Consider the following 24,264-nt stretch of genomic DNA (forward strand, 5'->3'; position numbering starts at 1 on the left):
ACCGAGTAGACCAGCAAAGTCTACCCTGATACTCCACCTAAACCCCAGTGAGAGATGGAGTTATAAGCTTGATAGCGTACTCCAACTCTGCTGAGAGTGTTCTAGAGAGGTGTTGATGTGGCCTAATGATGCCTCTGGTGAGATGAGCTTTCCCCTGTTTACCCCTTCACCACCAGGTAATCTGGCCTAATGGGTACACGCGTGGGTGGGTACAGTCATGGCACACACGCACATACACACACAGCCCAGCCCCACACTTACTTTGGACCACAGGGACTCTCTGGAGGCCAGGCTGGAGCACGCCGCCACAAACCAGCAGTTTCCCAGCTGGCCCTGGTGCAGGTCGTGCGCACTGATTCCATCCACAAACAGGTGAGGGTCCTCACAGAGCTCCTACACAGCGACAGAAGAGAATGAGAGAGAGGGAAGGAAGGAAGGAGGGAGAAATAGGTTACATGAGACCTAGGGACCAAAAAATATATGGATAGAAAGAGAGAAAGAAAGAGAGAGAAAGAAAGAAAGAGAGAGGACAGATGGGTGGAGTGAGTTGCCAGGCCAGGCATGGCCCGGGACTCTTTAATTACTGCTCCTAATCAATGGGAATTTAGATGAGGCTCTGCAACACGCTCCGACACAGACAGGAGAGAGAGAGTATCATGGATTGAGCGAATGAAGTTGAGAGAGAGACAGACATACAGACAGACAAGGAGGGATTGATAGAAAGAGTGAGGGAGGAGAGAGAGCACCCAGCCCCTGACAAGTGTCAGGTCTGGGAGGTGTTGTGGTGATTTATGGGTGAAGCAAGAGGAGGATCTACAGGGTCACGGCTTCATCTGGGCCGTGCTAACCTGAGCCCCACTGGAACAACCTCTTCACACAGACAGCACTACAACTACCCCACATAGAGCTACAACTACCCCAGCCCTACAACACAGACAGACAGCACTACAACTACCCCACATAGAGCTACAACTACCCCAGCCCTACAACACAGACAGACAGCACTACAACTACCCCACATAGAGCTACAACTACCCCAGCCCTACAACACAGACAGACAGCACTACAACTACCCCACATAGAGCTACAACTACCCCAGCCCTACAACACAGACAGACAGCACTACAACTACCCCACATAGAGCTACAACTACCCCAGCCCTACAACACAGACAGACAGCACTACAACTACAACTACCCCACATAGAGCTACAACTACCCCAGCCCTACAACACAGACAGACAGCACTACAACTACCCCACATAGAGCTACAACTACCCCAGCCCTACAACACAGACAGACAGCACTACAACTACCCCACATAGAGCTACAACTACCCCAGCCCTACAACACAGACAGACAGCACTACAACTACAACTACCCCACATAGAGCTACAACTACCCCAGCCCTACAACACAGACAGACAGCACTACAACTACCCCACATAGAGCTACAACTACCCCAGCCCTACAACACAGACAGCACTAAAACTAACCCACATAGAGCTACACAAGACAGACCGACAGACAGAATTAAAACTAACCCAAGGTGCCAGACTGGTTCTGCTTTAGCTGTGATAACAAAAGTTGCATGGTTGAAGAACATACCCTTAAGCCATACTGCTAACTATTAACTAGCAAATAGCTTGCTTAATTTGGGTCCTGGAGACCCAGCAAATGCAGGAGTGACTGAAGCAGAGAAGACCTGAGTATGGAGATGCAGGCTACTAAAATTCATTAGAGGATCCCAATAGTGATCTGCAGTCAATAGTGATAGATGGAAGACTGCAGGAATGATGTGGTGCGATATCCCCTATATAGTTCACTACTTATGAACAGGGTCGTTAGAGCTCTGGTCTGACGTAGTGCACTATATAGGGGGCGCGGTACCATTTGGAGTGTGTTATTATCTACCTCTCCCTTTGGGTGGGACGGGTGGTTTCACACCCTCCAGGTGTGAGACAAGTGTTATTTTCAGCCAGTGTGTGTGTTGTTCCCCACCAACAGTGTGCGAACAGATCACTGGTGCCATCCTGCTGACGTCCTTCTCGCTCTCTCTCACATGGGAGTTTATCAAAACTTGACTCATTTTCAAATTCTTTGTGGATATGTGTAATCTGAGGGAAATATATGTCTCTAATATAGTCATACATTTGGCAGGAGGTTAGGAAGTGCAGCTCAGTTTCCATCTCATTTTGTAGGCAGTGTGAATATAGCCTGCCTTCTCTTGAGAAACAGGTCTGCCTATGGTGGCCTCTCTCAATAACAAGGCTATGCTCACTGAGTCTGTACATAGTCAAAGCTTTCGTTCATTTTTGGTCAGTCAGAGTGGTCAGGTATTCTGTCACTGTGTAGTCTCTATTTAGGGCCAAATAGAATTCTAGTTTGCTCTGTTTTTCTGTCATCATTATGATGTCTTCACTATTATTCTACAATGAAGAAAATAGTTAAAATATAGAAAAAACCTGGAATGAGTAGGTGTGTCCAAGCTTTTGACTTGTATTGTATGTATAGTTTGTTGTGTGCTCTAGGGCAACGGTGTCTAGATAGAATTTGTATTTGTGGTCCTGGCAACTGGACCTTTTTTGGAACACCATATTTTTTTGTCTTCCTGAGGTTTACTGTCAGGGCCCAGGTCTGACAGAATCTGTGCTGTAGGCCCTCCTTGGTTGGGGACAGAAGCACCAGATAATCAGCCAACAGTAGACATTTGACTTCAGAGTAGGGTGAGGCCAGGTACTGCAGACTGTTTTAGTGCCCTCACTAATTCGATTATATATATACTGCTCAAAAAAATAAAGGGAACACTTAAACAACACATCCTAGATCTGAATGAAAGAAATAATCTTATTAAATACTTTTTTCTTTACATAGTTGTATGTGCTGACAACAAAATCACACAAAAATAATCAATGGAAATCCAATTTATCAACCCATGGAGGTCTGGATTTGGAGTCACACTCAAAATTAAAGTGGAAAACCACACTACAGGCTTATCCAACTTTGATGTAATGTCCTTAAAACAAGTCAAAATGAGGCTCAGTAGTGTGTGTGGCCTCCACGTGCCTGTATGACCTCCCTACAACGCCTGGGCATGCTCCTGATGAGGTGGTGGATGGTCTCCTGAGGGATCTCCTCCCAGACCTGGACTAAAGCATCCGCCAACTCCTGGACAGTCTGTGGTAGCAACGTGGCGTTGGTGGATGGAGCGAGACATGATGTCCCAGATGTGCTCAATTGGATTCAGGTCTGGGCCAGTCCATAGCATCAATGCCTTCCTCTTGCAGGAACTGCTGACACACTCCAGCCACATGAGGTCTAGCATTGTCTTGCATTAGGAGGAACCCAGGGCCAACCGCACCAGCATATGGTCTCACAAGGGGTCTGAGGATCTCATCTCGGTACCTAATGGCAGTCAGGCTACCTCTGGCGAGCACATGGAGGGCTGTGCGGCCCCCCAAAGAAATGCCACCCCACACCATGACTGACCCACCGCCAAACCGGTCATGCTGGAGGATGTTGCAGGCAGCAGAACGTTCTCCACGGCGTCTCCATACTCTGTCACGTCTGTCACATGTACTCAGTGTGAACCTGCTTTCATCTGTGAAGAGCACAGGGCGCCAGTGGCAAATTTGCCAATCTTGGTGTTCTCTGGTAAATGCCAAACGTCTTGCACGGTGTTGGGCTGTAAGCACAACCCCCACCTGTGGACGTCGGGCCCTCATACCACCCTCATGGAGTCTGTTTCTGACCGTTTGAGCAGACACATGCACATTTGTGGCCTGCTGGAGGTCATTTTGCAGGGCTCTGGCAGTGCTTCTCCTGCTCCTCCTTGCACAAAGGCGGAGGTAGCGGTCCTGCTGCTGGGTTGTTGCCCTCCTACGGCCTCCTCCACGTCTCCTGATGTACTGGCCTGTCTCCTGGTAGCGCCTCCATGCTCTGGACACTACGCTGACAGACACAGCAAACCTTCTTGCCACAGCTCGCATTGATGTGCCATCCTGGATGAGCTGCACTACCTGAGCCACTTGTATGCGTTGTAGACTCCGTCTCATGCTACCACTAGAGTGAAAGCACCGCAAGCATTCAAAAGTGACCAAAACATCAGCCAGGAAGCATAGGAACTGAGAAGTGGTCTGTGGTCCCCACCTGCAGAACCACTCCTTTATTGGGGGTGTCTTGCTAATTGCCTATAATTTCCACCTGTTGTCTATTCCATTTGCACAACAGCATGTGAAATTTATTGTCAATCAGTGTTGCTTCCTAAGTGGACAGTTTGATTTCACAGAAGTGTGATTGACTTGGAGTTACATTGTGTTGTTTAAGTGTTCCCTTTATTTTTTGAGCAGGGTATATATATATATATATATATATATATATATTATATATATATATATATGGCCAAAGCATGAGAAGACTTTTTATTTATATATATATATATATATATATATATATATATATATATATATATACACACACATATATACATACATACATACATACATACACACACACGCGCATACATGTTGAAGAGGGTGGGGCTCAAGCTGCATCCTTGTCTCACTCCACAGCCCTGAGGAAAGAAATGTGTGTTTATTTACCAATTATAACCACACACTAGTTGTTTGTGTACATGGATTTTATAATGTCATATGTTTTTCCCCCAACACTGCTTTCCATCAATTTGTGTAGCAGACCCTCGTGACAAATTGAGTCAAAAGTGTTTTGAAATCAACAAATCATGAGAAGACTTTGCCTTTGTCAATTAGGGTGTGCAGGGTGAAAACGTCGTCTGTCGTACGGTAATTTGGTATAAAACAAATTTGGCATTTGCTCAGTACATTGTTTTCATTGAGGAAATGTACGAATCTGCTGTTAATGATAATGCAGAGGATTTTCCCAAGATTGCTGTTGACGCATATTCCACGATAGTTATTGGGGTGAATATGTCTCTACTTTTGTGGGTTGGGGTGTTCAGTCCTTGGTCCAAATATTGGGAAAGATGCCAGAGCTGAGGATGATGTTAAAGAGTTTAAGTATAGCCAATTGGAATGTGTATACAGTGAGGGAAAAAAGTATTTGATCCCCTGCTGATTTTGTACGTTTGCCCACTGACAAAAAAATGATCAGTCCATCATTTTAATGATCGGTTTATTTGAACAGTGAGAGACAGAATAACAACAAAAAAATCCAGAAAAACACATGTCAAAAATTGTATAAAATGATTTGCATTTTAATGAGGGAAATAAGTATTTGACCCCTCTACAAAACATGACTTAGTACTTGGTGGCAAAACCCTTGTTGGCAATCACAGAGGTCAGACGTTTCTTGTAGTTGGCCACCAGGTTTGCACACATCTCAGGAGGGATTTTGTCCCACTCCTCTTTGCAGATCTTCTCCAAGTCATGAAGGTTTCGAGGCTGACGTTTGGCAGCTCGAACCTTCAGCTCCCTCCACAGATTTTCTATGGGATTAAGGTCTGGAGACTGGCTAGGCCACTCCAGGACCTTAATGTGCTTCTTCTTGAGCCACTCCTTTGTTGCCTTGGCCGTGTGTTTTGGGTCATTGTCATGATGGAATACCCATCCACGACCCATTTTCAATGCCCTGCCTGAGGGAAGGAGGTTCTCACCCAAGATTTGACGGTACATGGCCCCGTCCATCGTCCCTTTGATGCGGTGAAGTTGTCCTGTCCCCTTAGCAGAAAAACACCCCAAAAGCATAATGTTTTCACCTCCATGTTTGACGGTGAAGATGGTGTTCTTGGGGTCATAGGCAGCATCCTCCTCCTCCAAACACGGCGAGTTGAGTTGATGCCAAAGAGCTCCATTTTGGTCTCATCTGACCACAACACTTTCACCCAGTTGTCCTCTGAATCATTCAGATGTTCATTGGTAAACTTCAGACGAGCAGTTGGTAGAGCATGGTGTTTGCAACGTCAGCATGGTGTGTGCAACGCCAGGGTTGTGGGTTCAATTCCCACGGGGGGCCAGTACAAAAAAATAAATAAATAAATAAATGCATGAAATGAAAATGAAATGTATGTATTCACCACTGTAAGTCGCTCTGTATAAGAGCGTCTGCTAAATGACTAAAATGTAAAAATGTAAATGTAATATGTGCTTTCTTGAGCAGGGGGACCTTGCGGGCGCTGCAGGATTTCAGTCCTTCACTGCGTAGTGTGTTACCAATTGTTTTGTTGGTGACTATGGTCCCAGCTGCCTTGAGATCATTGACAAGATCCTCCCGTGTAGTTCTGGGCTGATTCCTCACCGTTCTCCACGAGGTGAGATCTTGCATGGAGCCCCAGGCCGAGGGAGATTGACAGTTCTTTTGTGTTTCTTCCATTTGCGAATAATCGCACCAACTGTTGTCACCTTCTCACCAAGCAGCTTGGCAATGGTCTTGTAGCCCATTCCAGCCTTGTGCAGGTCTACAATCTTGTCCCTGACATCCTTGGAGAGCTCTTTGGTCTTGGCCATGGTGGAGAGTTTGGAATCTGATTGATTGATTGCTTCTGTGGACAGGTGTCTTTTATACAGGTAAAAAACGGAGATTAGGAGCACTTCCTTTAAAACCTGTTGTGGATAGGGGGCAGTATTTCCACGGCCGGATAAAAAACATACCCGATTTAATCTGGTTACTACTTTTGCCCAGAAACTAGAATATGCATATAATTAGTGGATTTGGATAGAAGACACTAAAGTTTCTAAAACTGTTTGAATGGTGTCTGTGAGTATAGCAGAACTCATATGGCAGGCAAATACCTGAGAAGATTCCATGAAGTGGCCTGTCTGACAATTTGTTGTCCTTCTGTTGCATCTCTATCGAAATTACAGTATCTGTACTGTTACGTGACACTTTCTAAGGCTTCCATTGGCTCTCTAAAGCCTTCAGAAAGCGGAATGACGCGTCTCCTGTCTCTGGGCAAAGTACAGCAGCAGAGTTTGTAAGTGGTCTGCCTGGGGACAGTGAGACTGGAGATGCGCGTTCACGAGAACTCGCCATTTTTTTCTTTCTCTCTTTGAATGAATACAACGTTGTCCGTTTGGAATATTATCGCTATTTTACGAGAAAAATAGCATAAAAATTGATTTTAAACAGCGTTTGACATGCTTCTAATTACGGTAATGGAATATTTTGGAAAAAAATTGCCACGAAATGCACTCGCGCGTTACACTTTGGATAGTGACCTGAACGCACAAACAAAACGGAGGTATTTGGATATAACTATGGATTATTTGGAACCAAAACAACATTTGTTGTTGAAGTAGAAGTTCTGGGAGTGCATTCTGATGAAGAACAGCAAAGGTAATCCATTTTTTCTAATAGTAATTCTGAGTTTAGGTTGCCCCGACGTTGGCGGGTGTCTGAATAGCTAGCCTGTGATGGCCGAGCTATGTACTCAGAATATTGCAAAATGTGCTTTCGCGAAAAACTATTTTAAAATCGGACAAAGCGATTGCATAAAGGAGTTCTGTATCTATAATTCTTAAAATAATTGTTATGTATTTTGTCAATGTTTATCATGAGTAATTTAGTAAATTCACCGGAAGTTTTCGGTGGGTATGCTAGTTCTGAACATCACATGCTAATGTAAAAAGCTGGTTTTTGATATAAATATGAACTTGATTAAAAAAAACATGCATGTATTGTATAACATAATATCCTAGGAGTGTCATCTGATGAAGATCATCAAAGGTTAGTGCTGCATTTAGCTGTGGTTTGGGTTTTTGTGACATATATGCTTGCTTTGAAAATGGCTGTGTGACTATTTTTGCCTGGGTACTCCCCTGACATAATCTAATGTTTTGCTTTCGCTGTAAAGCCTTTTTGAAATCGGACAATGTGGTTGGATTAACGAGAGTCTTATCTTTCAAATGGTGTAAAATAGTCACATGTTTGAGAAATTGAAGTTATAGCATGTTTAAGGTTTTTGTATTTCGCGCCACGCTATACTATTGGGTATTAGGCGAGGCGTTCCGCTAGCGGAACGTCTGTCCTCAACAGGTAAGAGTGTGCTCCTAATCTCAGCTTGTTACCTGTATAAAATACACCTGGGAGCCAGAAATCTTCCTGATTGAGAGGGGGTCAAATACTTATTTCCCTCATTAAAATGCAAATCAATTTATAACATTTTTGACATGCGTTTTTTCAGGATTTTTTTGTCGTTATTCTTTCTCTCACTGTTCAAATAAACCTACCATTAAAATTATAGACGGATCATTTCTTTGTCAGTGGGCAAACATACAAAATCAGCAGGGGATCAAATATTTTTTTCCCTCACTGTATTTTATAATTTAATTTAGGATACCATCAACACCACAGGCCTTTTTGGGTTGGAGGGTTTGTATTTTGTCCTGTAGTTCATTCAATGTAATTGGAGAATCCAGTGGGTTCTGATAGTGTTTAATAGTTGATTCTAAGATTTGTATTTGATCATGTATATATGTTTTTGCCATTTGTTCTTTGTTATAGAGCCAAAAAGATTGGAAAAGGGGTTTATCCACACATCTCCGTTTTGGATAGGTAACTCTTCGTGTTGTTGTTTGTTTAGAGTGTTCCAATTTTCAGAAGTAGTTAGATTCTATGGATTCTTCAATTACATTGAGCTGACTTCTGACGTGCTGTTCCTTCTTTTTCCGTAGTGTATTTCTGTACTGTTTTAGTGATTCACCATATTGAAGGCGTAGGTTCAGATTTTCTGGATCACTGTTTTTGGTTGGATAGGTTTCTCAATTTCTTTCTTCGGTTTTTGCATTCTCCATCAAATCATTTGTCATTGTTGTTAATTTTCTTAGGTTGTCTGCTTGAATTTTTTTTTATTTGATAGGGAACATTTGAGGTCAAATATACTGTTTAGGTTTTCTACTGCCTAGTTTACACCTTCACTATTACAGTGAAACGTTTTGTCCAGGAAGTTGTCTAAAAGGGATTACTTTCCTTCCATCTATAGCATTTCTTAATATTATGTAGTTCCTTTGGCTTTGATGCCTCATGATTGAGAATTGCTCTGATCAAGTAGAGTGATTTTGCTATGATCTGATAAGGGTTTCAGTGGGCTGACTGTGAACACTCAGAGACTCTGTGTCGAGGTCAGTGATAAAGTAATCTACAGTACTACTGCCAAGGGATGACCTGTAAGTGTACCTACCTTAAGAGTCCCCTCGAAGCCTACCATTGACTATGTACAGACCTAGCGAGCAACAGAACTGCAGGAGTTGTGACCCATTTCTGTTGGTTGTTTTGTCATAGTTGTGTCTAGGGGGGCATATTTGGGAGGGGATGCTGTCATTTTCAGTTAGGTTCCCCCATGTGCTAAAAGTGTCAGGTTCTTGTCCAGTTCTGGCATTTAGGTCGCCACAGACTAGGACATGTCCCTGGGCCTGGAAATTGTTTCTCTCCCCCTCTAGGATGGAGAAGCTGTCATCGTCAAAGTATAGGAATTCTATTGCAAGGATATAGGTAGCACACATGAGGACATTTTTCTCTGTTGAGATAATTTCCTTATACATTTCTAGCCAGATGTAAAATGTTTATGTTTTGACTAAATTAATAGAGTGGGTTAGATCTGCTCTATACCAAATGAGCATACTCCCTGAGTCTCTTCACTGTTTCACACCTGCTAGTTTGGTGGATGGGACTACCAGCTCTCTGTAACCTAGAGGGAAACCAGTGGGTCCGTCTCCTCTATACCATGTTTCTTGTAGGATGACAATGTCTGTATTTCCAATTTCTTGATGAAGTCTGGGGTCCTGCTCTTTAGGCCAAAGGCAGATTACCTCAGACCATGTTTATAATATCCCCCCCACCCCCGCCCTCTCACTCCCCCCGCCCAATAGATCAGTCTACAGCCCATTGGTAGATTGCACTGGAGCGCCAGGGAGGTGACCGTCTCACTGCCCCAACCGGAGGAAAAGACTACAATTTCCACACCATAGACCTTATTCACATAAACAGTCGTGTCTGACAATGACAGAAATGTCTATGACAATGTGCTAGCAATGTATCCTAAACATAGTAATATTGTAATAATATTAAATAATAATAACAATAATATTAATAATATTTTACTGACAATTCTGCTGTAATATGAAAGTCTATTGGTGTTTTTATCCACACACCTCATTGCCTGCCGGCCAACATGCTTGTAGTATGCTTGCGAATCGTCATTTCAATACAACTATCTTTTACACTGGTGATGGCCTGAGGCCATGTGTTTTGTTTTCATCTTTTATTTATGCACTTTCTTTCATTATGCAATATTCTTTGGGCACTATGATGTTTCAATAAACATCTTTATTTTGCATTCAAGCCTCAGTTTTGGATCTATTTATTTTTTCAACAGTGTGCGGGTCTCTATTTCGTCCAATCCAACTGTACTGAAATGGGTTTAGATAAGAGGTCGTAAATACAGTCTAATGTTTACGTGAGGCAATTTTTACTCTGAAGTGTCGGCGTGTGTAAGATTGAGAGATGGGAGAGACGGACTGAGAAGATAGCGAGAGAGCGAGAACTGGCTGCTTTAATGAGCCCCATCTCCGCCCCGTACTGTAAATTAAACCAGCCTAGGGAGACATGTTAGCCAAACACACAAACACAACACACCCACACACACACTTACCTAAGAGAGGGTCGATGGAGATGCTCAGTCGTTACTCAGCTGGAGCTATTAAGGAGCCTCTTCATTTGACATACTTAACACACTTAATTCAAAGAATGTGCGCGCAGTGGATGCATTTGTTTTATTTTACCTTTATTTAACTAGGCAGTTAAGTTAACAGTTAAGAACAAATTCTTATTTTCAATGACGGCCTAGGAACAGTGGGTTAACTGCCTTGTTCAGGGGCAGAACGACAGATTTTTACCTTGTCAGCTCCGGGATACGATCTTACGGTTACTAGTCCAACGCTCTAACCACTAGGCTATCTGCCGCCCCGTATGCATGTGTTTGGGTGTGAGAGAGAAAGAATGTGTGTGCAATATATGCATGAACAGTACCAGTCAAATGTTTGGACACACCTATTCATTACAGGGTTTTTCTTTATTATTATTTTTTTCTACATTGTAGAATAATAGTGAAGACATCAAAACTATGAAATTACACATATGGAATCATGTAGTAAACAAAAACGTGTTAAATCAAAATATATGTTACATTTGAGATTATTTAAAGTAGCCACCCTTTGCCCCAAATAAATGCTTCACAGAGTTCAATTAACAGACACATCTCAACATCAACTGTTCAGAGGAGACTGTGAATCAAGCCTTCATGGTCGAATTGCTGCCAGGTGAAGCTGGTTGAGAGAATGCCAAGAGTGTGCAAAGCTGTCATCAAGGCAAAGGATGGCTATTTGAAGAATCTCAAATATATTTTGATTTGTTTTTGGTTAATACATGATTCCATATTGTACTGGTACCCTAATGGGTGCATGTGTGTGTATGTCTGTGTCCAAAGAGGACACACACCACACCCAAGGTCAGTCATTTTTTGATGCAGACGAAAGCAGGTTGCTGCAAAAGCCAACTTTTCGTCAGCGGAGAGGAGAAGCCCACCACTGCACTGCCACTGTAGAGTCCCCTAGAGACCTCTTCACTATCCCATTCGCCTCAGCACCGCTCCTATTACTCAAAGGCCACTCTGGAAGTGTCAATGTGCAATTAGTGTGTGCGTGTGTGTTTCTGTGTACAGGCTTGCTTGCATGCATGCGAGTGCACGTGCAATCAGATTACGTGAGCAGAATGAATATTTCAAATCATATTTCTCAGTCTACATACATATTGATCTGTCTCCGTCCATCCCACCTCTCTCTCTGCCATTTTCCCCCTCTGCCTAAAGCCTAACACACAGCACAGGGTAATTTTACAAAGTCACACACACACACACACACACACACACACACACACACACACACACACACACACACACACACACACACACACACACACACAGTTAAAGGGGGAATCGGAGAGGTGATTTATGGGAGATGCAGTTCCATGTCCACCAAGTACACAGTCATCAGCCACAATACAGTGAAGCCTTTCAAAAAGAAATGAAAATAAATCAGAGTGAGGACAAGCAAACAGCAACAGCAACAAAAACCACCAGGTGTTCATGGGTTGCATGTTGCCTCACAATATTATCATGAAAGTTCTATTGACTCCTGAGTCAATGTTTTACTCAATTCATTGTCAATTGGCGTTGATGAAGATTTAGTCGAAAGTGCGTTATAGTGGCTTGGAAATACGATGTCATTTCTAAAGGAGACAAATAATGAGTAGGAAAACCTTTTGTCATCATTGTGATGTCGTCAGATTAACTTTAGATGCAGTATAACCACAGATAGAACAAGGAGCCATATGTTTCACCAGATGTATAAATCTGAAGCATCCGGTTTGAAGTTCCACTCCCCACCAAATATGGTGAGGAGGAAGCACCAGCGGCCGGCAGTGGAAGAACATGGAGCAAGATGGAATTGGGCCGAAAATGTCATCTGAATACAGTTTGCTTGTATGTGTGCATGTGTGTGTCCAAGGAGGACACACACACACCACGCCCAAGGTCAGTAATTTGCTGATGCCGACGAAAGCAGGTTGCTGCAAAAGCCAACTTTTCGTCAGCGGAGAGGAGAAGCCCATCACTGCACTGCCACTGTAGAGTCCCCTGGAGACCTCTTCACTATCCCATTCGCCTCAGCACCGCTCCTATTACTCAAAGGCCACTCTGGAAGTGTCAATGTGCAATTAGGGTGTGCGTGTGTCCGGGCTTGCTTGCTGGCTTGCTTGCATGTGAGTGCACGTGCAATCAGATTACGTGAGCAGAATGAATATTTCAAATCACATCTCTCATTCAACATACAGTTGAAGTCGGAAGTTTACATACACTTAGGTTGGAGTCATTAAAACTCATTTTTCAATCACTCCACAAATTTCTTGTTAACAAACTATAGTTTTGGCAAGTCGGTTAGGACATCTACTTTGTGCATGACACAAGTAATTTTTCCAACAATTGTTCACAGATAGATTATTTCACGTATAATTCACTGCATAACAATTCCAGTGGGTCAGAAGTTTACATACATTAAGTTGACTGTGCCTTTAAACAGCTTGGAAAATTCCAGAAAATTATGTCATGGCTTTTAGAAGCTTCTGATAGGCTAATTGACATCAATTGAGTCAATTGGAGGTGTACCTGTGGGTGTATTTCAAGTCCTACCTTGAAACTCAGTGCCTCTTTGCTTGACATCAAGGGAAGATCAAAAGAAATCAGCCAAGACCGCAGAAAAAAAATTGTAGACCTCCACAAGTCTGGTTCATCCTTGGGAGCAATTTCCAAACGCCTGAAAGTACCACGTTCATCTGTATAAACAATAGTACGCAAGTATAAACACCATGGGACAACGCTGTCGTCATACCGCTCAGGAAGGAGATGCGTTCTGTCTCCTAGAGGTGAACGTACTTCGGTGCGAAAAGTGCAAATCAATCCCAGAACAACAGCAAAGGACCTCGTGAAGATGCTGGGGGAAACAGCTACAAAAGTATCTATATCCACAGTAAAACGAGTCGAAGGAATCGACAAAACCAGAAAGGCCGCTCAGCAAGGAAGAAGCCACTGCTCCAAAACCGCCATAAAAAGCCAGACTACGGTTTGCAACTGCACATGGGGACAAAGATCGTACTTTTTGGAGAAATGTCCTCTGGTCTGATGAAACAAAAATAGAACTGTTTGGCCATGATGACCATCGTTATGTTTGGAGGAAAACAGGGGAGGCTTGCAAGCCGAAGAACACTATCCCAACCGTGAAGCACGGGGGTGGAAACATCATGTTGCGGGGGAGCTTTGCTGCAGGAGGGACTGGTGCACTTCACAAAATAGATGGCATCATATGGAAGGAAAATTACGTGGATATATTGAAGTAACATCTCAAGACATCAGTCAGGAAGTTAAAACTTGGTCACAAATGGGTCTTTCAAATGGACAATGACCCCAAGCATACTTCCAAAGTTGTGGCAAAATGGCTTAAGGACAACAAAGTCAAGGTTTTGGAGTGGCCATCACAAAGCCCTGACCTAAATCCCATAGAGAATTTGTGGGCAGAACTGAAAAAGTGTGTGCATCAAGGAGGCCTACAAACCTGACTCAGTTACACCAGTTACACAAAATTCACCCAACTTACTGTGGGAAGCTTGTGGAAGGCTACCCGAAACGTTTGACCCAAGTTAAACAATTTAAAGGCAATGCTACCAAATACTAATTGAGTGTATGTAAACTTCTGACTCACTGGAAATGTGATGAAAGAAATAAAAGCTGAAATAAATCATTCTCTACTATTATTTTGACATTTCACATTCTTAAAATAAAGTGGTGATCCTAACTGACCTAAGACAGGGACTTTTTACTAGGATTAAATGTCAGGAATTGTGAAAACTGAGTTTAAATGTATTTGGCTAAGGTGTATGTAAACTTCCGACTTCAACTGTACAATACCAGTCAAAAGTTTGGACAAACCTACTCATTTCAGGGTTTTTCTTAATTGTTTATTATTTTCTACATTGTAGAATAATAAGAAAGACATCAAAACTATGAAATAACACATATGGAATCATGTAGAACCCCAAAAAGAGTTAATCGAAACTTATTTCATATTTGAGATTCTTCAAAGTAGCCACCCTTTGCCTTGATGACAGCTTTGCACACTCTTGGTATTCTCTCAACCAGCTTCATGAGGTAGTCACCTGGAATCCATTTCAATTAACAGGTGTGCCTTGTTAAAAGTCAATTTGTGGAATTTTTTTCCTTCCTAATGCGTTTGAGCCAATCAGTTGTGTTGTGACAAGATAGTGGTGGTAAACAGAAGATAGCCCTATTTGGTAAAAGACCAAGTCCATATTATGGCAAGAACATCTCAAATATGCAAAGAGAAATGACAGACCATCATTACTTTAAGACATGAAGGTCAGTCAATATGAAAAATGTCAAGATCCCAGAGTTACCTCTACTGAGGTTTGAAAATAACTTTAATAAAGTTTCTTCAAGTGCAGTCGCAGAAACCATCAAGCGCTATGATGAAACTGGCTCTTATGAGGACCGCCACAGGAAAGGAAGACCCAGTTACCTCTGCTGCAGAGGATAAGTTCATTAGAGTTACCAGCCTCAGAAATTTCAGCCCAAATAAAGTCTTCACAGAGTTCAAGTAACAGACAATTCTCAACATCAACTGTTCAGAGGAGACGGTGTGAATCAGACCTTCATGGTCAAATTGCGGCAAAGAAACCACTACTAAAGGACACCAATAAGAAGAACAGACTTGCTTGGGCCAAGAAACATGAGCAATGGACATTAGACCATTGGAAAACAGTCCTTTGGTCTGATGAGTCCAAATTTGAGATCTTTGGTTCCACCAGCCATGTTTTTGTGAGACGCAGAGTAGCGAGAAAGGATGATCTCTGCATTTGTGTTTCCCACCATGAAGCATGGGGGAGAAGGTATGATGGTGTGGAGGCTTTGCTGGTGGCACTGTCAGTAATTTATTTAGAATTCAAGGCAAACTTAACTAGAATGGCTACCACAGCATGCTGCAGCAATACGCCATCCCATTTGGTTTGAGCTTAGAGGGAATATCATTTGTTTTTCAACAGGACAATGACCCAACACACCTCTAAGCTGTGTAAGGGCTATTTGACCAAGAAAGAGAGTGATGGAGTATTGCATCAGATGACCTGGCCTCCACAATCACCCGACCTCAAACCAATTGAGATGGTTTGGGATGAGTTGGACCACAAAGTGAAGGAAAAGCAGCCAAAAGTGCTCAGCATATGTGGGAACTCCTTCAAGAATGTTGGAAAAGCATTCCAGGTGAAGCTGATTGAGAGAATGCCAAGAGTTTGCAAAGCTGTCATCAAGGCAAAGGGTGGCTACTTTGAAGAATCGTTTAACACTTTTTTGGTTACTACATGATTCCATCTGTGTTATTTCATAGTTTTGATGTCTTCACTATTATTCTACAATGTAGAAAATAGCAAAAATAAAGAAAAACCCTTGAATGAGTAGGTGTGTCCAAACTTTTGACTGGAACTGTGCATATTGATCTGTCTCTTCCATCCCACCCCTCTCTCTCTGCCATTTTCGCCCTCTGCCTAAAGCCTAAGAGGGCCATTTTACAACGTCACACACGCACACGCGCAAACACACTCTTTTCACTTCCAATATTCACTCCCAATATCTGCTGGGTGGATTGGCTAGGCTGTAAAATAAATAGCCTATTGATCCATCTGTCTCCCTACAGGGTAAGAAATAATGGTGTCATGGCTAACGCTGGCTAATGCTAGTTAACCAAATCATTTACCTTATACTGAAGAGCTGCCACAACACGTCATAGTAGGCCTACATCTGTGACCAAATCAGTCACCGCCCATCTGCCAGAGTCCGGGCACCAGGCTAGTCGATACAACTGACGGTCAGAAAAGACCAATCAAACTGCCATACCGATCGGGGAGCTCATTTAGTCCAGATGGGTTTGGCTTGGGAGGACAGCAAAGCTATCCCAGATAAACAGATACAGTGCATTCGGAAAATATTCAGACACCTTTGATTTTTCCCACATTTTGTTACGTTACAGGCTTATCCTAAAATATATTAAATGGTTTTTCCCCCTCATCAATCTATACCCCATAATGACAAAGCAAAAGCAGGTTTTTAGAAATAAAAAACGGAAATATCACATTTACATAAGTATTCAGACACTTTACTCAGTACTTTGTTGAAGTACCTTTGGCAGTGATTACAGCCTCAAGTTTTCTTGGGTATGACGCTACAAGCTTGGCACACCTGTATTTGGGAAGTTTCTCCAATTCTTCTTTGCAAAACCTCTCAAGCTCTGTCAGGTTGGATTGGGAGCGTCGCTGAACAGCTTTTTTCGAGACTCTCCAGAGATGTTCGATTGAGTTCAAGTACGGGCTCTGGCTGGGCCAGTCAAGGACATGCAGAGACTTGTCCCGAAGCCACTCCTGCGTTGTCTTGGCTGTGTGCTCGGGGTCGTTGTCCTGTTGGAAGCTGAACCTTCGCCCCAGTCTGAGGTTCTGAGGGATCTGGAGCAGGTTTTCATCAAGGATCTCTCTGTACTTTGCTCCGTTCATCTTTCCCTCGATCCTGACGAGTTTCCCAGTCCCTGCCGCTAAAAAACATCCCCACAGCATGTTTCCACCACCATGCTTCACCGTAGGGATGGTGCCAGGTTTCCTCCAGATGTGACGCTTGGCATTCAAGCCAAAGAGTTCAATCTTGGATTCATCAGACCAGAGAATCCTGTTTCTCATGGTCTGAGAGTCCTTTAGGTGCCTTTTGTCAAACTCCAAGCGGGCTGTCATGTGCCTTTTACTGAGGAGTGGTTTCCATCTGGCCACTCTACCATATAGGCCTGATTGGTGGGAGGTTGCAGAGATGGTTGTCCTTCTGGAAGGTTCTCCCATCACCACAGAGGAACTATGGAGCTCTGTCAGAGTGACCATCGTGTTCTTGGTCACCTCCCTGACAAAGGCCCTTTTCCCCGATTGCTCAGTTTGGCTGGGCGGCCAGATCTAGGAAGAGTCTTGATGGTTCCAAACTTCTTCCATTTAAGAATGATGGAGGGCACTGTGGTCTTGGGGACCTTTAATGCTGCAGAATTGTTTTTGGTACCCTTCCCCAGATCTGAGTCTCAACACACTCTTGTTGCGGAGCTCTACAGAGAATTCCTTCAACCTCATGTCTTGGTTTTCTCTCTGACATGCACTGTCAACCATGGGACCTTAAATGGACAGGTGTGTGCCTTTCCAAATCATGTCCAATCAATTGTATTTACCACCGGTGGACTCCAATCACGTTTTAGAAACATTTCAAGGATGATCAATGAAAACAGGATGCACCTGAGCTCAATTTTGAGTCTCATAGCAAATGGTCTGAAAACTTACGGAAATAAGGTATTTCTTTTTTTAGTTGTATGTTTTTTGCAAAACAAATCTTAAACCTGTTTTTACTCTGTCATTATGGGCTATTTTGTATGGATTGATTAGAAAAAAATACATATTTAATCCATTTTACAATAAGGCTGTAACATAAGAAAATGTGGAAAAAGTCAAGGGGTCTGAATACTTTCCAAATGGGCACTGACATTTTATTGCTTGTCAGTCATGTCATAAATAACCACAACTAATCTGGAGGCCAGGGAGTGGATGTAGTAGGGAGAGAAGGCTGAGAGGGATGGCAGGAGAAAGAAAGACAGGGTGAGAGGGACAGAGCTAATGAGGGAGGGGGCGAGAGAGAGAGAGCGAGAAAAAAAGTTATGGGGAGAATTTTATAGCAGCCTCTAATTTATGCCTGCATGCTCTGTCTTGACTTGCAGCCGTAAACATACCCAAGTGCTATTTAAACAAGCGAAGCACTAAACACAGTATAAACTCTAATATCTAACTCACTAGAACCCACCTCTTCTGTCTGTTACACATTAAAACATCAATACCTCAAGTGAAATTATGACTGAAATTGCCTGAAATAGGCCTTCCTCAATACTGATAGGTATTTCAATATTGAGGAAGGCCTATTTCAGACCATTCAAATCAAATGTTATTGGTCGCATACACTTACAGTATTTAGCAGATGTTATTGCGGGTGTAGCGAAATGCTTGTGTTCCTAGCTCCAACAGTGCAGTAATATCTAACAATATACACACATGTAAAAGTAAAAGAACGGCATTAAGAAATATACAAATATTAGGACGAGCAATGTCAGAGTCTGGAGTATAAATATATGTATACCACAGCATTGTTGAATACAAGTTTCTGATTGGTTAGAAGGGTATTCTAGAATGGATATTAAAACCAGATAACTGAACAGATGGAAAAGATATCGGGACACCTCAATAAGCACCTACACATGCAGACTGTACTTGCTATAATAAGTATCTGAAGAATACGTACGATATAATAGTATATGTACCTCAATAGTTGAATAGGATGAGCCTTGACGAGAATACAGTATATATATACACATATAAAATGGGTAAAACAGTATGTAAACATTATAAAGTGACCAGTGTTCCGTTATTGAAGTGACCAGTGTCCCAGTCTATGTATATAGGGCAGCAGCCTCTAAGGTGCAGGGATGAGTAACCGGATGGATGGTAGCTGGCTAGTGACAGGGTACTGGGTGGAGGCTGGCTAGTGATGGCTATTTAACAGTCTGATGGCCTTGAGATAGCTGTTCTTCAGTCTCTCGGTCCCAGCTTTGATGCACCTGTATTGACATCGTCTTCTGGATGATACCGGGGTGAACAGGCCGTGGCTTGACTGGCTGAGGTCCTTGATGATCTTCTTGGCCTTTCTGTGACACCAGGTGCTGTAGATGTCCTGAAGAGCAGGCAGGGTGCTCTGGTGATGCGTTGGGCTGACCGCAACACCCTCTGGAGAGCTCTGCGGTTGCGGACGGTGCAGTTGCCGTACTAGGCGGCGATACAGCCCGACACGATGCTCTCAATGGTGCATTTCTTCAGCCTCTTGAGGTTGAAGAGGTGCTGTTGCACCTTCTTCACCACACTGTCTGTGTGGGTGGACCATTTCTGATTGTCAGTGAAGTGTACACCGAGGAATTTGAAGCTTTTCACCTTCTCCACTGCAGCCCTGTCGATGTGGATGGGGGCGTGCTCCCTCTGCTGTCTCCCGAAGTCCACGATCAGCTCCTTAATTTTGGAGGGAGAGGTTGTTTTCCTGGCACCACTGTCAGGGCCCTCACCTAGGCTGTTTCGTCATTGTTGGTAATCAGGCCTACCACTGTTGTGTCGTCTGCAAACTTGATGATTGAGCTAGAGGCATGCGTGGTCACACAGTCATGGGTAAACAGGGATTACACGAGGGGCCCCTGTGTTGAGGATCAGTGTCGTGGAGGTGTTGCTGCCTACCTTCACCACCTGGGGGTGGCCCGTAAGGAAGTCCAGGACCCAGTTGTACAGGGCTGGGATAAGATCCTGGGCCCCGAGCTTAATGATGAGCTTGGAGGGTACTATGGTGTAAAGGCTGAGCTGTAGCATCTTGCCTGAAATACCTCAATACCTCAATACTGCATCTGAAATACCTCCATACTGAAATACCTGCATACTGAAATACTTCTACTGGAATACCTCAATACTGAAATACCTCAACTGAAATTGATCTGGGAGAATGAGAAACACAAAAAAGCATCAAAACCATCAAAGGAAAACAATGTACAAAAGGCTGTGAAGTAATTGCAGTTAATCATATCAATAATGTTAGTTCATCACATCAGAGCTGTAGCTCTGCCCGCGAGTGAAGTGGAGCAGAGCATGCTGGGCGATCGCCAGCTCAGAGAAGATCAACTTGAGAGAAAGTTCAAGCCATCCTTGTGTTTTCTCATTGTGTTAGCCAAGGCCAGTGTGCATCCTTGTTGATATGCATGTAAATATATTATACAGTATCTTTGAGGAGTTTATATCTGAAGATGCACTCTACGACAATAACGTCATAGTAGTATTTTCTACTGCGAGCTAGCTATTGTGAGCTGGCTATCTCTATTTTGGTTGTCATATCATTTCGGACATTTAACACTGTATTTGTATAGGATAATGTCCCCCAGTGCGATGTTTATATGCCCTTTAATTGTTTATAGTAACAGTCAGAAGTTGACACACCTACTCATTCAAGGGTTTTTCTTTATTTTTTCTATTTTCTTTACATTGTAGAATAATAGTGAAGACATCAAAACTATTAAATAAAACATAAGGAATCGTGTAGTAACCAAAAAAGAGTTTTCCAACAGTCTTGAAGGAGTTCCCACATATGCTGAGCACTTTTGGCTGCTTTTCCTTCACTTTGTGGCACAACTCATCCCAAACCATCTCAATTGGGTTGAGGTTGGGTGATTGTGGAGGCCAGGTCATCTGACGCAGCACTCCATCACTCTCTTTCTTGGTCAAATAGCCCTTCACAGCCTGGAGTTGGATCATTGTCCTGTTGAAAAACAAAATATTGTCCCACTAAGCTCAAACCAGATGGGATGGCGTATCGCTGCAGTATGCTGTGGTAGTCATTCTGGTTAAGTTTGCCTTGAATTCTAAATGAATCACTGACAGTGTCACCAGCAAAGCCCCCACACCATCATACCTTCTCCTCTATGCTTCACGGTGGGGAGCACACATGCGGAGATCATCCGTTCACCTACTCTGCGTCTCACAAAGACATGGCGGTTGGAACCAAAAATCGCAAATTTGGACTCATCAGACCAAAGGACAGATTTCCACCGGTCGTGTTTCCTGGCCCAACCAAGTCTGTTCTTATTGGTGTCCTTTAGTAGTGGTTTCTTTGCAGCAATTCGACCATGAAGGCCTGATTCACACAGTCTCCTCTGAACAGTTGATGTTGAGAATTGTCTGTTACTTGAACTCTGTGAAGCTTTTATTTGGGCTGCAATTTCTGAGGCTGGCAACTCTAACGAATTTATCCTCTGCAGCAGAGGTAACTCTGGGTCTTCCTTTCCTGTGGCGGTCCTCATAAGAACCAGTTTCATCATAACGCTTAATGGTTTCTGCGACTTCACTTGAAAGTTACCTCTGCTGAAAAGTTCTTGAAATATTCCGTATTGACTGACCTTCATGTCTTAAAGTAATGATGGACTGTCGTTTCTCTTTGCTTATTTGAGCTGTTCTTTCCATAATATGGACTTGGTCTTTTACCAAATTGGGCTATCTTCTGTTAACCACCCCTACCTTGTGTCACAACACAACTGATTGGCTCAAATGCATTAAGAAGGAAAGAAATTCCACAAATTAACTTTTAACAAGGCACACCTGTTTATTGAAATGCATTCCAGGTGACTACCTCATGAAGCTGGTTGGGATGATGCCAAGAGTGTGCAACGTTGTCATCAAGGCAAAAGGTGGCTTCTTTGAAGAATCTCAAATTTGATTTGTTTAACACTTTTTTGGTTACTACATGATTCTATGTGTGTTATTTCATAGTTTTGATGTCTTAACTATTATTCTACAATGTAGAACATAGTAAAAATAAAGAATTAAGTAGGTGTGTTCAAAGTTTTGACTGGTAATGTAGTTTTATGGTACATCATCATATGGGTATTACATCGTATTTCACTGTTTAGAGGTATTCAAGTTCATTGTGCAGTTGTAGCCATTTAATGAAGATGATGGTGCTATGCTTTGTAGTACATGTGTGGCAGCACCCCTTTGATCTCAAATTAGTACAGTCAGAATCACTTTTATTGCACTGTATGGTCCTGTATAGCATTAAGTCATCATAGGCATGTTATAGACATGCATATTGTTTATAAGAGATGTGAATTGGAGATTGTATTCTGTCATTCACAATTGTATCTTTATTTATCTCTTTTCTTGCAGACCACACACACACACACACTTTGGTTGAGGCAGGTTTCCAGACCACTAAATGCCTTAGACCATCCATATACTGTGCGGTGCTGTTCCGTGCCTGTGCATCTTTGGCGTTATTAAACCACCTCAACTGGAATCCTACCTAAAATAATGTTTACATATTTTGCATTACTCATCTCATATGTACAGTGGGGGAAAAAAGTATTTGACCCCTGCTGATTTTGTACGTTTGCCCACTGACAAAGAAATTATCAGTCTATAATTTTAATTGTAGGTTTATTTGAACAGTGAGAGACAGAATAACAACAAAAAAATCCAGAAAAACGCATGTCAAAAATGTTATAAATTGATATGCATTTTAATGAGGGAAATAAGTATTTGACCCCCTCTCAATCAGAAAGATTTCTGGCTCCCAGGGGTCTTTTATACAGGTAACAAGCTGAGATTAGGAGCACACTCTTAAACTCAGCTTGTTACCTGTATAAAAGACACCTGTCCAAAGAAGCAATCAATCAATCAGATTCCAAACTCTCCACCATGGCCAAGACCAAAGAGCTCTCCAAGGATGTCAGGGACAAGATTGTAGACCTGCACAAGGCTGGAATGGGCTACAAGACCATTGCCAAGCTGCTTGGTGAGAAGGTGACAACAGTTGGTGCGATTATTCGCAAATGGAAGAAACACAAAAGAACTGTCAATCTCCCTCGGCCTGGGGCTCCATGCAAGATCTCACCTCGTGGAGTTGCAATGATCATGAGAACGGTGAGGAATCAGCCCAGAACTACACGGGAGGATCTTGTCAATGATCTCAAGGCAGCTGGGACCATAGTCACCAACAAAACAATTGGTAACACACTACGCAGTGAAGGACTGAAATCCTGCAGCGCCCGCAAGGTCCCCCTGCTCAAGAAAGCACATATTACATTTACATTTTTACATTTTAGTCATTTAGCAGACGCTCTTATACAGAGCGACTTACAGTGGTGAATACATACATTTCATTTTCATTTCATGCATTTATTTATTTATTTATTTTTTTGTACTGGCCCCCCGTGGGAATTGAACCCACAACCCTGGCGTTGCACACACCATGCTGACGTTGCAAACACCATGCTCTACCAACTGCCCGTCTGAAGTTTGCCAATGAACATCTGAATGATTCAGAGGACAACTGGTGAAAGTGTTGTGGTCAGATTAGACCAAAATGGAGCTCTTTGGCATCAACTCAACTCGCCGTGTTTGGAGGAGGAGGAATGCTGCCTATGACCCCAAGAACACCATCCTCACCGTCAAACATGGTGGTGGAAACATTATGCTTTGGGGTGTTTTTCTGCTAAGGGGACAGGACAACTTCACCGCATCAAAGGGACGATGGACGGGGCCATGTACCGTCAAATCTTGGGTGAGAACCTCCTTCCCTCAGCCAGGGCATTGAAAATGGGTCGTGGATGGGTATTCCAGCATGACAATGACCCAAAACACACGGCCAAGGCAACAAAGGAGTGGCTCAAGAAGAAGCACATTAAGGTCCTGGAGTGGCCTAGCCAGTCTCCAGACCTTAATCCCATAGAAAATCTGTGAAGGGAGCTGAAGGTTCGAGTTGCCAAACATCAGCCTCGAAACCTTAATGACTTGGAGAAGATCTGCAAAGAGGAGTGGGACAAAATCCCTCCTGAGATGTGTGCAAACCTGGTGGCCAACTACAAGAAACGTCTGACCTCTGTGATTGCCAACAAGGGTTTTGCCACCAAGTACTAAGTCATGTTTTGCAGAGGGGTCAAATACTTATTTCCCTCATTAAAATGCAAATCATTTTATAACATTTTTGAAATGCGTTTTTCTGGATTTTTGTTGTTATTCTGTCTCTCAC

General features: G+C 42.9%; 1 protein-coding gene across 1 annotated transcript in view; it reads right to left on the reverse strand.

The window, feature by feature from the left end:
- The window catches only part of LOC106603714 (calpain-5), a 60,498-nt gene that overhangs the window by 31,081 nt on the left and 5,153 nt on the right, over positions 1-24,264 (reverse strand). The window contains exon 2 of the mRNA XM_014197733.3: positions 262-393. Coding sequence (XP_014053208.2) covers positions 262-393 — 132 coding nt within the window. The remainder of the gene's footprint in view (positions 1-261; positions 394-24,264) is intronic.

Source organism: Salmo salar, chromosome 04 (genome assembly GCF_965601325.2).
Source record: "Salmo salar chromosome 04, fSalSal1, whole genome shotgun sequence".
In the NCBI taxonomy this organism is placed as follows: Eukaryota; Metazoa; Chordata; class Actinopteri; order Salmoniformes; family Salmonidae; genus Salmo; species Salmo salar.